General features: G+C 42.7%; 1 protein-coding gene across 2 annotated transcripts in view; it reads left to right on the forward strand.

The window, feature by feature from the left end:
* Positions 1–16,358, forward strand: part of DROSHA (drosha ribonuclease III) — a 169,148-nt gene that overhangs the window by 89,226 nt on the left and 63,564 nt on the right. For both annotated transcript variants that reach the window (XM_063451827.1, XM_063451828.1), the window contains 3 exons: positions 13,315–13,453; positions 14,594–14,654; positions 15,509–15,568. In XM_063451827.1, the coding sequence (XP_063307897.1) occupies positions 13,315–13,453; positions 14,594–14,654; positions 15,509–15,568 (260 nt within the window). The remainder of the gene's footprint in view (positions 1–13,314; positions 13,454–14,593; positions 14,655–15,508; positions 15,569–16,358) is intronic.

Below are 16,358 nucleotides of genomic sequence, written 5' to 3' on the forward strand. Positions count from 1 at the left end.
TTGAATCTAGCAGCGTGGCATTCTACCGCATGTGCTCACAAACCCCCCAATGCTTACCAATGGGGAAGCATTGCATTGGCTGAGATCAATCTTTATGATCTTCGCCAGGAAGTCGGAGCAGCAGCACAGAGACAAGCATGCCACAGGATATAAGTTAAACGGTTTTTGTAACCCTTCCATAGGGAGGGGTACACCCACATTCGTAGAGGAACACTATAGCATTGGGAATATGTTTTCATACTTTCACAAAGCAAAGTTCTGTTTGGACTCAAAGTGTATAAATAAAAGTTGTGCACTTTCTGATGTTTAAAACTTTGGCTTGTTGGAGGTACATGCATGTTATATTTATGAAATTTGGCAGCCTTTGTTTGAAAATTCAAAAGTGTTTTGTTTTTTTTTTGACAATCTTTATTTTGGTTTTGTGGTATTACATTTTGTACGTGCAGATCATGACTATACAATAAAACTTGTCAGATTACTTAATAAGCGGATCTTATGGTATCAACATTTGGGTTTGTAACCTTGTCAAATCTTATTTGTCTAGTGTGTATGTGTTACCATAACTGGTGTTTGGTTACTGTACGTATGTATTGCCTTGTGTATTTGAAGCCATTGTTTGTTGCTGCGCTCTGTTCAACTTAGCGTCCGTAGGTTTTTGGGATCTTCGTCGCTCTCATTGGCTGGTTGTTGTCTTTACTTGCTTTGGCCGCTGTGTGTTTTGCGTGTCCATAATTATCTCTAGTTTTGCTTGGGTCTCATGTCTCTTCCTGTGTGCTTAGTTACTGGCCTACTTCTTGTTCTTAGGCTTTAGCCTGTGCAATGTCTATTATGTATGCACTGTCCGTCTAGCTTTGCATGTACTTAGATGTTTGCTCGTGAGTGTTTGTGCGTCCCCGGTGTTAGTAGGCCCAGTATGGCGCTTGTATTTGCTGTCTTAGCTTTTCCCAGCCCTATTCCACTTGGTGGTGTTGAACTCGTGGGGTCCTGTTACTGAGTGGGAAGTGTTGCCTTCCTGATCGTTTGTGTGTTTCTCTTCCTGTGCTAGAGTGTTGTATTTGGGGTCTTAGGGCACACACCTAGATCTTAAGGACCCCACACTAGACACTGTCTTCCTGTGTTAGTGTTCATGCTATAATTTGCCCTGGTCCCTCTCTCCGTCTCTCTTCAGATCCGTGTGTAGCCTGTGTGGCTTTGTATATCAGAGCTCGGTCTCGTCCCTGTTTGGGGATTCCGTCATGTAGCTGTGTTATTAATCTTTCGTTTTCTAATAGTGATATCCATTCGTCCAGACCCTTTGGTTGGGGGTGTTTGTGTGGGGTGTTGGATGTGCTGTCTTTCTTCTTGGATTTCGGTGTCTCTCCCTCCCCTCGGTTCACCCGGTCTAGTGGCTGGGGGATAATATGTCGTAAGTTTAGTGTGGACTTGATTCGTCTGCCTTTTTGTGGGGAGGGAGGGGAAGGATAGCAAGGTCGGGGATAGTGGTGTCGGGTGTGTGTTCGTCTCGGGCCTGCAATAGGCCTGTTAGGGCTGCTAGTTCCTGCAGGGAGGCTGTCATCATCTCCATGCTGTAGATACTTTCCACCCTATCCAGGGCCGGATTAACATAGGGGCTGATGGAGCTGCAGCTCCAGGCCCAGGCCCATGGAATAGGCCCATTGGTTTTAAAAAAAAAAAAAAAAAAAAAAAAAAAAAATTTTTTACATTTTTTTTTTTTTTTTTACACACTACTCTTAGGGTTGCCAGGTATTTCTCATGTATTTCTTAGGGTTGCCAGGTATTTCTCAGAAGTATTTCTCAGGTATTTGAGGCTGCCTAGCCGGTGCCGGTATTGCAGTAATACCGGCAATACAAATGTCTGTCTCAGTATAAACATAGATTATTCTGCAATACCAGCGCCGGCCAGTAGGGGTCGCTGTTTGTGTGGAGAGAGGCAGTGATAAGAAGTTACGGCATCTCCCTCCCTGCCTCTCTCTACTCACTGATCCGCGGGGGAGCAGCTCTGCACAGAGAGTCCAGACAGCAGCTCCGAGACATGGGGACGCTGAGACATTGGGACACTGGGGAACATGGGGACCCTGAGCATGGACGTCCAAAGGAATTTTTCCAGGGGGAGGGGAGGGGGGGCATAATTGTAATGACATCCATGCTTGGCCCCTTTTTGACAGTGTCATGAAAGGGAAGGAGCATAGTCATTTTCACATAAAGCAAGGATGAATAGCGTTTTCACAACTATGGTGTCAGGAATATATGTTTGTATTCCTGACACTATAGTGTTCCTTTCATCAAATTACAGGAACATTCTGGTCACCATAACAACTTTATCTAAATGAAAATGCTGTGATGCAAGGAGGCCCCTGGGTGCTCTTTCTTTGAAGGGGTGAAACCGCTCTCAAATGGTTTACCCCCAAAGGCTTCCTTCAGCTCCAGATCTCCAGGTCGCTCAGTGGTATTCGACTTCGGAAACAGAGTGTCAGGAAGTGCAGATTGACGTTGGGCATGGGTGCCGCTGATTGGCTAGAGTGGTCAGCTGACACTCTAAGCCAATCGCTAGTTCCCGATTTATAAATTTTTTTACGTTTTTATGAATGGGGAGCTACTGATTGGCTTAGAGTGCTAGCTGACCCATCTAGCCAATCAGTGGCACCCCTACCCAGCGGCCCTCTGTGTTTCCTGACACTCAGTAAATAAAAGTGAACACATTAACACTGATATTGTTTGTTTTTACCTGGGGAGATGAGAAGGTCCAAAGTTTCCCTGTCCAGAATGAAGTGCTCCAATCTAATTTTCTTCTCAAATCTAATTTTCTTCTCCTTCATTTGACAGTCTTCTTTGTCTTCTGAGGCTCCTTCTGCTCCTTTACCTTTCTGCTTATTTTGCGCCCTTCTGCTCCTTTCTCTTTCTGATCCCTTTCTGCTCCTTGATGGCCCTTCCTGCTCCTTGATGGCCCTTCCTGCTCCTTGATGGCCCTTCCTGCTTCTTGCAGACCCTTCCTGCTTCTTACTGCCCTTCCTGCTTCTTTCTGCCCCTTCCAGCTTCTTGCCGCCCCTTGCTGATCCTTTCTGTTCCTTTTGATTCTTCCTGCCCCTTCCTGCTCCTTGCTGCCCCTTCCTACTCCTTTCTGCCCCTTCTTTCTCCTTGCTGCCCCTTCCTACTCCTAGCAGACCCTTACTACTCCTTGCTGACCCCTCCTGCCCCTTGCAGACCCTTTCTACTCCTTGCTGACCCCTCCTGCTCCTTGCTGCCCCTTCCTACTCCATGCTGCCCCTTCCTGCTCCATGCTGCCCCTTGCAGACCCTTCCTGCTCCTTGCAGACCCTTCCTGCACCTTGCAAACTCTTCCTGCTCCCTCTTCCTACTCCTTGCTGCCTCTTCCTACTCCTTGCTGCCCCTTCCTATTCCTTGCTGCCCCTTCCTTCTCCTTGCTGCCCCTTCCTGCTCCTTGCTGCCTCTTCCTACTCCTTGCTGCCTCTTCCTACTCCTTGCTGACCCCTCTTGCTCCTTGGTGACCCCTCCTGCTCCTTGCAGACCATCCCTACCCCTTCCTGCTGCCCCTTCCTATTCTTTGGTGACCCCTCCTGCCTCTTGCAGACCCTTTCTACTCCTTGCTGACCCCTCCTGCTCCTTGCTGACCCCTCCTGCTCCTTGCTGCTCCTTCTACTTTACCCTCCTGCTCCTTGAAAACCTTTCGACCCCTTCCTGCTTCTTGCTGCCCCTTTCTATTCTTTGCTGACCCCTCCTGCCCCTTGCAGAACCTTTCTGCTCCTTCTACTTTACCTTCCTCTATGCGGTCTCCCCCACCCCCCATCCCTCACTTACCTGCTCTGTAGGCTGCCTCTGTGCTGCTCCCCTGCGGTTTCAGTCATGAGAGAGAGGCAGGGATAAGCTGTAGCTTCCTGCCTTTCTCCATTCACAGCGCCACCTACTGGCCAGCGCTGGTATTGCACTGTATTCTCACACTAAAATGAAAAATAGCAGCACAAGCTGAAAAATCTGGGGGGGTGGGGGGGGGCAAGTACCCCCATTTACCCCCCAATTTGGACGCCCATGACCCTGAGACACTAGGGACACAGTGGCCCCATGTCTCCCAGTGGCCCCAGTCTGTGTCCCCATGTCTCCCAGCCACTGTCCCTAGTGTCTCAGTGGCCCCATGTCTCCCAATGTCCCCATGTCTCCAAGTGTCCCCTAGTGTCCTAGTGACATCAGGACATTGGGAGACATGAGGACACAGACTCTAAGGGACACTGGGAGACATGGGGATACAAACACTAGGGGACACTGGGCGACATGGAGACACAGGGAGACATGGGGACACTGGGCGACTTTGAGACATAGGAGACATGGCAGTGTATCCGTGTCTCAGTGCCCATAGTGTCTCTGTGCCCATAGTGTCTCTGTGCCCGTAGTGTCTCTGTGCCTGTAGTGTCTCAGGCACTCATTGTGATAGCTTTAAGCAGGTTTATTGGACACCGCAACATTTTGACCTGTACCCAGGTTTTTATCAAGTCTCCAGTGTCCCCTATATATCACAGTGTCTCAGTGCCCCATGTCTCCCCGTGTCCCCTCGTGTCTGTCACCCAGTGTCCCCAAGAGTCTCAGAATTACCAGGTCTCCCAGTGTTCCCTAGTATCTGTGTCCCCATGTCTCCCAGTGTCCCAATGTCTCTCAATGTCCCCTAGTGACATGGGGACACTGGGAGACATGAGGACACAAACACTAAGGGACTGGGAGACATAGGGACACAGACATTCCCCCTTTTTGTGTATGTTCGCCCTTTCGGATGTTCTGGTTATGTGATTTGTGTCAGTAGCCCACCCTTTTTCCGCATCCATAGACTTCCTGCTTTATTGGACACTGCTGTTAGGGGGTATGGGTTTACTTGAAAGATGAAAGCATGAGATTAGCAAAGGGTATGTGTTTTCTCATAGTTGCATCCTATGAGTTTCCCTACAGCATCATCTCCATCAGATACATGACGCTTAGGAGGTAGGACTGTTTTAGTGTTTTTGGTCAATAAGATTTTGTAATTAGGCCCATCATAATTATCAGCACCAGGCCCACTGGGCTCTTAATCCGGCCCTGACCCTATCGACCCACTGTTGGAAGGTGGGTACTGTGGTGCTTTTCCAGTGTGTTGGTATAAGCGCTTTTGCCGCTGTGAGCAGGTGTATGGTGAGTCCCTTTTTTGTATTTTTGTGTGGTTGAGCAACATCGTCAAAGGTTGTAGTGGGAGGTCTGTGTTGATGATTTCTTTGATCGTGCGGTGTATCATCTGCCAGTATGGTGTAATGAGTGAGCACATCCACCAAATGTGGAGTCCCGTGCCTAATTCCGTACCACATCTCCAGCACTCACCGGATATCGACTCGTGGACATGCCGGAGGATGTCTGGGGTCCTGTACCAGTGTGTCAGTATTTTATAGTTGCATTCTTGGTATTTTGAGCTTATGTTCCCTCTGTGCGTCAGCTGGAAGATCTTGTCCCATTCGAGGTCTGTGAGTTCGACCCCTGTCTCCTTTTCCCATCATTCGTTAAAACCCAGGGGGCTCTTGTCCTCGCTTTGCAGTAGCGTGGAGTACAGGGTTGATACGCCGTGTGAGAGGTGTAGCCTGGCTGTGCATAGTTGTTCAAGATATATCAGCAGGCTTGTAAGTGTTTTTTTCCGGCCATGGCAGCATAGTATGTTCTGAGCTGATGATAGTGGAATTCGTCCAGTCCGGTCAGTCTTCGGTCCTGTGTCAGTTCCATCAGGGTTTTGAGTTTCGGTCCATTACACCATTGGCGTAAGTATACCCAGTCCGTTGCCTGGAAGTGCGTCAAGGCGGCGGGGCTGAGTCCGTCCGCTAGTCTCGGGTTATTGGTTATGGGTGTGAGCGGGTTGGGGGATGTGGTAAGTTGTTTGGGGTATCTAGCCCCGCACCAGACCCTCAGTGTTGCGTCAATCATCGGGTTTCCTGTGCGCATGTCTCCGTACATAGCACCCCCAGCCGCAGCATGGCGGGAATCCTCCCCGTGCCTGTTGTAGTTCCATGCTCACCCATTGTTTGGTGCTGGGGCTGGCATGCCAATCAACCAGTCGGTGCAGGTGCGTCGCTTGGTAGTATGTGAGTACTGATGGGAGACCTGTGCCTCCCTCGTTCTTCTGTCTTTCCAGAATCATTCTCCGGATGCACATAGGTCGCCGATTCCAGACGAACTGTCGGATATTTGTGTTTAGCGTCTGGAAGAACACCAGTGGGACGGTCGTGGGTAGTGTCTGGAACAGGTTTAAACTGTGGGGAATTACATTCATCTTAATTGCATTTATACGGCGGAACCATGAGGTGTACTGGGGTGTCCATCGTTTTATGTCCTGCTGCAAGGTCGCGAGAAGGGGCGTGAAGTTCAGTTGGTATATGTGCACAAGTTCCTTAGGTAACCAGACTCCCAGGTATCGGAGTTTAGTTGCGCAGATTCTGAACGGGAAGTGCTTTTCAATATGTTGTGTTAAGGCTGTATCCCGTGCTAGCGGCATGGCTTCTGATTTATCTAAGTCAAGTTTTTAGAGACCTTGTTGTACTTCTCAAATGCCTCCAGTAAGTTCGGGATTGAGATTCTTGGCTGGTCTAGGATGAAAAGCAGATCGTCTACATAAGCCGCTACCCGATGCTCGACCTCGCCCAGGCGGAACCCCGTGATACGTCTGACTGCCTCCAGAAAGGGTTCAAGAGTGAGGGCAAACAGGAGGGGGGACAGGGGACAGCCCTGCCTCGTACCGTTGCGGATGTTGAACGGTTTAGTAATTGCTCCATTAACCCTTATGCGGGCCGTAGGTGTTCTGTATAGCGCTGCTACCCAGGTTCGCAGGTATGGTCCAAACCCCATGTGCCGCAAGGTCTCCGACAGGAAGGTCCAATCTACCCAGTCGAATGCCTTTTCGGCATCCGTGGAGAGTAGTACTATTTCCCGCCTATTGACCCTGGCTGCGTGGATGATGTTAAGGGCCCGGATGGTGTTGTCGCGGGCCTCCCTCCCGGGTATAAAACCAACCTGTCTGGGTGTATGAAATCTGGCAATGCCCGGGCCTTGGCGAAGATTTTCAGATCCGCGTTCAATAACGAAATTGGTCGATAACTGGCACAATTAGTGGGATCCTTACCCTCCTTCGGGATAATCGTGACCGTCGCCCTCAGGGTGTCCGTGTGGAACTGACCCTCCGCTCGTAGTGAGTTCAATCCCTCCAGGAGTCTCGGCAGAAGGATCTCCCTGAAGGCGCGGATATATGTTATAGGCAGGCCATCTGGTCCGGGGGCTCTGTGGGATTTAGTTACTTTCAGCGCACCTGCCAGTTCCTCGATCGTCAGTCAAAAGTTGTTTTTTATGTATTCATTTATATTTAAGGGGGAGTGCTTGATTGCTTTTCTGTCTGGTACAATATGAAGTGGTGTGACTTTTTTCATTATTCTGCTAATAGTAAAGAATGAATATACTTTGATATTTTTTCTGTTTGCCATGTGAACTGTATATGTTAATAACCAGCAAGTGCTGCCAAGTCATTATTGTGCGACAAATGCCCTTTACAGCTTTTTGTACCTTTTTTTTTTGTAATGCATTAAAAAAAATCTATGTAGACTTTAATATTAAGATTTAACTTGTATATTGGCAGTGTTAATAACCCTGCATATAGAGCCTCATTGCTTGCTCAGTACTGTGCATCTGCATTGAACAAAATGCCATTTGATCTTTTCTGTGATAATGTGACATTAAGTACATTGTAAAGTTTAATGGCAGGGCCCCTCATATATGTTTCCTTAGGGCCCAAATTTATGTGCAGCATCTGCCAACACATTGTAAAATGGCAAATGCAGTTAATCTTTAATCAGTTTAAAACCAATGCATTAAGGCAGCAAAGTAATTTTTCATTTCCAAGTCGAGAGATGAGGTACATTTATCTTGTCAAGCCTACAAAATGCAAGACACGTGAGAGAAAGTATACGAGATTTCATCTGCTATCTCACACAAGGCTAAGTGCTAATCAGATTAACCTGTTTCCTGCCATGAATGGCATCCACGCTCACCTGATTGGACTAGTGATATTTCTTATGGCGATGTGGCAAGTGTGAAACCACCTTAAGCTTTGGGAACGTTGCACTCTTTATAGCAATTTGTTTTTTAAAACAAAGATTTTTTTCATTTTTTTTTTTTTTTTAAACTATAAGTAAATTTAAAGGGACACTATAGTCACAGAACAAATACAGCTTATTGTATTTGTTCTGTTGAGTAGAATCATTCCCTTTACACTTTTTGCAGTAAACACTGTAAACACTGTTCAGAGAAAAGGCAGTGTGTACATTACAGCCTAGGGATACCTCCAGTAGCCACTTCTCAGATGGCTACCAGAGGTGCTTCCTGAGGCAGTGTTGGACTTTAGGTGTCTCAACCCTCTGCGTGAAGACACTGAAGTTTCCTCAAGATTGTCTGCTTATCAATGACCAATGGTTACTGTGACTGAAATAGTTTGCTATAAAAGCTCCCTATTGTTTTCTAATTCACACAGAGCAAAGGTTGCCATAAGTTTGATCAGAACAACTATTTTGTTCACTTAAAGACATACCAACCAACAATTGGAGTGAGTATAGTCTCTTATATTTGGTGACTAATACATCACTGATATATGAATGAGAAAAATAATGAATGGTTTTAGGATTTTTTTAGCATTTGTTTGACACATTGATATACCATATTACAGGGTGTATTTTATTAGTAGGTCGTGAAGATGTTCTTAGCATTTTTTTTAAACTAAAATATTGACCTTTCTTTTTATTTATTTGCCATTTTAGACTGATAGGTATTAATTATGACTTTGGTTTATAAGAATAAAATAATAATAATGATTATTATTATTACTATTTAAATTTTTTGCATTATTTGCTTTTTTTATTTTCCGGTTCAGGTATAAGGTACATTATATATCCATTTTTAATCTCTATGCTGTACTGTCCCATAATACATTAATGCTACGATTTTATTTATTTTAATCCATGTGTTCTGATGACAGACATATTTTGTTTATATCCAAGAAAAACTATCCTTCCGATTCTGACCGATCCTGGTGTAGCTTGTTAGAATCAAATTTTGGAAGCTACAGATCAATTGACAGAATGCTTTCTCTGCTGATCAGAGCAATGTCTTTGCTCTTCATTCTTTCCAGATGCAGGAAGTCAATACAACCATGGAAAATACAACACTAAAAGAATTGTATGTCATTTGAGACACACAAATATACAAAACCAGATATTAAACTTGAACTTTTTTTTACTTAAATGGACACTACAGGCACCCAGATCACTTAATCTCATTGAAGTGGTCTGGGTGCAGTGTCCCTATTGCCCTTAGTCCTGCAATGTAAAACATTGCAGGACTAAGACAGCCTCTAGTGGCTGTCTGCTAGACAGCTACTAGAGGCATTTCCTGAAGTTTACTGGTGCTGACACTGGACGTCCTCATCCTCTGCATGAGGACATCCAGCGTTGGAGAAATCCCCATAGAAAAGCATGCCATCAATTGGTTGCTGTTGGGTTTCAGCACTCATTTAACATATTTACCATCATAAATTTCTACAATATATTTTATGTGATTTTTATTTTGGGTTAAAGCGGCACTGTCATGCTGAACTTACCTTTCTTTAATCGATTCCACTTCTCTCCCTCTGTCAGGATCTGTTCTTCATTAAGTACCTGTAAAAAAACAAAACTTACCAAATTATGTCTTCTTTTTTCCTAAAATCTTCATTTTTCAGCCCCAAAAAAGGCCAAATAAAAACCTATAATACCCGTAGAAAAATAAAATAAAAAGCCAGAGTGCAAAAAGAAAAAAACCCAACGCTAAAACAATAATCTATTTTCACCCATGGAGAGCACGGCGCCGACTGAGCTCCGCAGGGCGGGGAAAGGCTTATAAAGCCTTCCCACGCCCTGCAATTAGGCTCTGGTTGGCTTATACCAACCAACCAGAGCGCTCTGAACTAGCCCCCCCCCCCCATTGTTATTTAGGGCCCCCGCTCAGTTTAATAGCCCCCACTCGCGCAGCACGGGTGGGGGCTCGGGAAGGGGGATACTGTTGTTTTGGTTTTTTTTAACAGTGTTTAATAGACCTGCCCCTACTCGCGGATACTAAGTAATCTTTTTACTTAATAAATTTGTCTGAAAGGCCTTTTGGTAGATAGCTCCCTGATACCGTGGGAATTAGGGAGTTATCTACTAAGAAGATGCAGCCACGGCACAAATCAGATCTGAGTTTTTCATTTGAATGAAATTTCGATCCGAACAAAGTCCCGAATTGCATCCTAACACGAATGGAGAAACAGTTCTCATTCTGTTAGGACGCAATCCCGCATTTTTGTCGGTGTTCTCCCTAGATGACAGGACATTTGGGAAAAGTGAAAGGATGCTTAGTGGAAATACCGGGAAAAGGTGACAATTATGGGAAAATTGCTCTGACCACTGGAAATGAAGCACACTTTGCTCCTCTGCTGGTCAGAACTGGTCAGGCACAGGAAGCTTCCATAAGACGAGTAGTCCCTACTTTGTCTTATGTTTTAAAGAAATCTAGAGCAGACAGGAAGAAATGAAGAACAGATCCTGAGAGAGGAAGGGAAGATGAATCGATTAAAGAAAGGTAAGTTCGTCATGACAGTGCCGCTTTAAGTTCACTAAATGCAAATTCAGGTTGAACACAAACCGCAAAAAATGAAAAAATGGCTTGTGTCCTTAAGCGTAAGACATGCTTTTGAAGCTGTGTCCTTAAGGGGTTAAACAAACTGTGGATTTTATGGAGTTCAGAGTTTCCATTTCATATATTCAAAGCTTGCAGCCCTAATTTTGAATAAAGTAATTTCAATATCATTTATCACTTATGCTGAATAGTTTGTGTTAGTCTCTACTGAGAAACTTTGCGTGTATGCATTAACTTGGTACCTTATCTGGCGTTTTCACTCTTGCGCACAAAGTCCCAATGAAAAGATGTGTATTGGTGCACTAGTGTAAATAGTGAACACGAGAATATGTACTGTGCCCGTATAAGGCCAGCTGACTGTAGGTTAACTCCCATGCTCTCCAAGGTCCTAGTGCCCTGTATTTGCTTGTTACGGACAGTTCCCTGGTTGCCCCTAAAGCAGGACACTGGGGTACAAAGTTGTCCTGGAGGGACCCAAGGGACGATTGAGAGGCCTTTAGATGCCTGCTGCTGACCCGATGCAATGCAAAAATAAAGATTACTTACCTTTTTTAAAGTTCCCTTTCACCTCAATGAAATTGTTGAATGCATAGAAATTGCCACAAATGCACCAATCAAATGCAGTGACTGTCAAGTATAATGCTTCTAATAGAGGGCAATTAGACTAATGCTACCCTATGGAAGCTCTCGCTTAGGCTTGAACATTTATGAATCAGGAAGTCCTCCTGACTGTTCGCTTGACATCTATGGGGGTGTTTCCAAATTTAATTCATAAAAGTGTCTAATCCTCTTTAAATTTGCACTTTTTTGGAACGGGGACAAGAAGCAGTTGGTGTTTTAGGGATGTATACTGTCTTGAACCTCTACTATGCAACATCTCTCATTGTATGTACAGACATTGCATACACCTGTAGATTTGGCATAAAAAGTCATACACTTCAACTGTTGTGCCCCTCCCCTCCAACTTGCAAATTTGTAGCAGGTGTTTTAAAATAATACATAAACACACCCAGAGTAATAAAAATGGGACTTATTCAAGGCACCCAACATACAAGTATCCAAAGTGTTTCTTTAAACTTTTTGCCATGCATACATTTAATCATGTTTTATGATGATCTGGTTGCTTCAATAACTTATGTTACTGCTGGTTTTTAAAATAGTTATTCCATTCCTTGAGTGTCCAAATGTTGCAAAATCAAATTCCAGACAAGGTGTTTTACATCTGCTTGATAAACACAGCCAGACTAATTCAGCACAGCACGCACTGATTTGTGCAGATCAACACTACCTGATAAGAGCTGTGCTTTTGCACAAGGGGATGAACGTACCAAGACAGCTGATCTGTTATATTCTGTCTCCACATTCATTTCCACTTTGAAAACATCCCTCTTATCAGATAAGAGATAATCCCTACAAGAAGCCAATGTATAGAAAGATGTAGGGGTTTTTAAACAATCATTACTTGATTTTATATGGAAAAACCGCACATCTGAAGCTGTTCGGCATCTTTGGTATTAGCTATGTAAACAGCTTGCATGTATGGCAGCACCTTTTTAAAAATGTACCAGAGGCATGTCTGTCTTGCCATCGCTTCCTTCAGAGCCTGGCATGAATATTTATGCGTGCTTGTGTCTGTCTGTCTGTCTGTCAGAATTGAGATGATTATTTTGTAACCTTGTAACCTTATTTTGCCTTGTTACCGCTATATCACCCACATTTTTCTATTAATTCAAATGGATACAACTAGATTTGTTTTGTATTGAAATGGAACATCATCCTCTTACATCGGTGATGGCCATCTTTGGCACTATCAGCCGGCTATATTTCCTTTGGTGTTCTGCCAGCCTTATAATCTGAAGCCATGCCACCCCTTCTTTATTTTTGGTCCTTCTTTTCTCCAGTTTTGCCCATTCTTTACCATTTTATTTTTTTATTTTTTTTCTTCATCATCTTCTATTAACCTATATTTTTTGATTGCTATGTTAGACTGCTATCGAAGTATTATTTCCCTCACCCAAGCCAAATTAAAAGAGGCAGTGTTTACATTACAGCCCAAGGATACATCCACTGGCCGCTCCTCAGATGGCTACTAAACGTGCTTCCTGGGGCAGTGCTGCACAATGTGACTGACATTCAGTGTCTCTATCATTAGCATGGACACTGAACTTTCCTCATAGAGAGGAGAGGAGATGCAGATTGAGCAGGGATGTATTTGACTTGTGCTGGCTCTGCCCCTTATTTGCCTCCTTGACAGTCTCAGCCAATCCTATGGCAAAACATTGTGATTGGTTCAGATCAACACTTCTGATGATGTCAACCAAGCAGGCAGTTTAGGGGCAGAGCAGCAGCAGACTGCAATAAAGGTACAATTTTATTATATTTAGGTGGCAGGTGGCTAGATGGCGGTCTTAACAGTATAGGGTCAGAAATACAGGTTTGTGTTCCTGACCCTATAGGGTTCTTTTAAACTTGCAACTGCAGCCGCCACACTAGTTACATGTTACATCATCATATTTTTTTAACCCTATTGTGTCATTACTTGAAACATTTTCTTCTTATTGCTAGTTATGACAAATATGAGAAACACTGACTTTTTTTATTTCAGTTGGCAATGACTCATCCAAGCCACCACTTAAATTTTGGGATGAACCCTGACCATGCTCGCAATTCCCTTTCCAACTGTGGGATAAGGCAGCCAAAATATGGAGATCGGAAGGTTCACCATATGTACATGCGGAAAAAGGGTATGTTTCGATGCTATGCAGTAATAATAATAATTACCCCTACAGCTGTTTGGTAGGTATTAGCAATCGATATGAAATTTGTTTTGTTGGTAGGGCTTTAATTTGGTTAAAACACCTTTAACCATCTCGGAAATCCGTATTTATTGTTACTGATGTATGAAATATTTTGGCCTACTTTGAGTCTGCTACAGATATGAGTAGGTCAACACTTTTCCCCTTGTCTCTACATATAAAAAAGGATCACTGACAATGCAAGAGGTGCTCTGGACTGACCATGCCCTTTGTTCATGAAAAGCATGTCTGTCTAATTAAGAAGATTATTTCACTGTCAAGGTACTTTAGTTTGCAGCTTATCCCAGTGGAACAAGCAATACGCAGCTCTCCAGATGCTCTTGAATTCGGAATCCCGTAATTTCCGAGCAGTCTGAAAGGGAATCATGGGAGTTAAAATTCATCAAACCTACTGAAATGTCATGCTGCCAGCAACTACAACAGAGTAAAGTCTGCAAACGATAGCTTTGATTTTAACATTGCATTTCGCACCCAGGCATGTTTGCCTCACTGTTCCCCCGCATTTCCAGTGAGCACTTAATGTAAGTTTATTCTCACAAGCTTCTCAACCTTGGGAATCGTATTTATCTTTTGAATTCCTCTCACATTCCCTTCCAGTGTTTAACTGCAATACTAAAAAAGGAGAGCCAACGCATTGATTCTGTAATTATTTGCTGAAAATCTGGCCTAGTTGTAATTATGGCTTTTGTTGCCCTTGTCCAAGTGAATTTGTAGCCAAGCAATTTATACATTTTGAAGAGCATTGTATAAAATGATGAGATTAAGCTGATGTAATTGCTGTTCATGTTAACCATAGTAAAAGATCAAAGTTGAGCCATCATTTGTAGGCTCTCTAGTGTTTTTTTTTTTTTTTTTTTTATATAAGTGTATGATGAGAAAATGCTCTTATAATTTTATGAGACTAGGCTCCTGAACATTGATTAAACCACTATTAATGTTTTTTGTTTTAGTTTTAGTTTTTTTTGGGGGGTGGGGGTTCTTTCCATCTTTTTCTCATGCAGATTTGACTCTTTAATGAATCTCTTATATATATATATTTTTTTTACCTTTAATTATGTGTGAATACAGGAATAAATACACTGATAAACATTATGTCTCGTCTGGGGCAAGATGATCCAACCCCTTCAAGGTAAGAATAAGTATATATTATTACATATTTAGAGCTTTTGAAATGTAATTATATGTAAACGTGTTTGTATATGTGATTTAATCCCCAACCCCCCGCCCCCCGGCTCTGATGATATCAATTAAAAGTCGAAGAATTATTCTACGTTAAATGGTTTGGTTGACTAAACAGTAGATTATACAACAGATCCCCAGACAATGGTGCATAGGGACAGTTAATAATTAAGTAGGCAACAACTTTTATATACAGTTTTAAGCTTAGCTAACTAATACAGTTTCTTAGGTTTAATTGAGCTTTAATAATCTTCAGTAGCGAAAAGCCTTTCTATCCTTACAGAAGCTCTGCTATAATAAATTGATACCAGCCAGACCTTTTAAAACATTAAAACAACAACACAGTAGGTTTATCAAAATTTTTTTTTTTTTTTGTGTGTCTTTGAGTTAAGGCTGTCGAGAGTGTACTTTTTGATTGTGTCCCATTCCCGATTTCTACCAGAGTTCATAAAATGGATCCATAAATATACTTGCTGTGAACTGCACTAATTTTTTTAATCCTGCATACCCGCAGTTTGACAATCAATGTAATATTCTCTAGGTGCCCAATATCTGACCTAAGAAATTTACTTTTAAGCTCTATTTTTATCAAATCTACTTAGTGCTGCTGTAGGTACCAGCATGCTTTTTGCTTCCTTCTTTTCTCTTTTTTATGTATATATTCATTGTTTAGTACTTTTAAGGGAAGTAAAGTGTTTAACATTTTAAACCCAATGTTCATCTGGGGTTTTGAAAGCGAGAATAGAACACTTGTTTTTTAGCTTTGTCTTTAATAAAGATCCTGACTGAGCTTTTTCTTTGCAGAATAAACCACAACGAGCGTCTGGAGTTTTTAGGAGATGCTGTTGTTGAATTTTTAACAAGGTAACAAATCTTAATCTATACACAAAGCTTGTCTTCCTTTGTTTAACTCCAGATTGTTTCCACTGCTATAAAACTAGCTTTTTAAAGTAACACTCGATTGAAACTGTATTATTATTTTAAAAATGTTTAACATTTTGCTCGATACACCCATCAAGAAAACCTGCATATATTTTTGTCTGTATGGTTTCTTTGGGGGTATATAAAATCTAAAAACAGTCTAAAAATAAATCTGTTGTCTGCAGCCTTTGCAAACCCTCCCTTTCCCAGGCCCAAACTTTCAAAGTATATGAATACTTCAAATAGGCCTCTTTTGCAGTAGTCTAGTTTTTGCAGATCCTCTCACAGGTGCTTCTAGTGTAAAAGCGACATTTTTTTAACTGAATTGTTTTTGAGTTGCTTCTTCTTTCATCTACTGACGTGACTACTCTACACTATTTAAAAATGCATTTTATTCTAGACTCCCTCTTTAGTTTTTTGTTGTTAGCCCTAAATAATACATATGTACGTGCAAACTACTACTGGTTAGGTTTGAACAGCATTCCTAACTGAATGGTTTGAACATTTGGCAACTTTAACATGCATTTCTTATGTGGTATGGTGCCCTTAGACTAAAAATTCACTAACCCTAATCCACGCTGGAAAAGTCTTAATTTGGCAAAGTTTTGTCCATTTTGTAAAAGTAGAATTACACAGTAATCCATTTATGATGGTAGATGGCGCTGATTGTAGATTTATTTATGGATAAAACCTCATCAAAAAAGCCACCATAATACATGTTAGAGCTCCTTTT

This window comes from Pelobates fuscus, chromosome 4 (genome assembly GCF_036172605.1).
Source record: "Pelobates fuscus isolate aPelFus1 chromosome 4, aPelFus1.pri, whole genome shotgun sequence".
In the NCBI taxonomy this organism is placed as follows: Eukaryota; Metazoa; Chordata; class Amphibia; order Anura; family Pelobatidae; genus Pelobates; species Pelobates fuscus.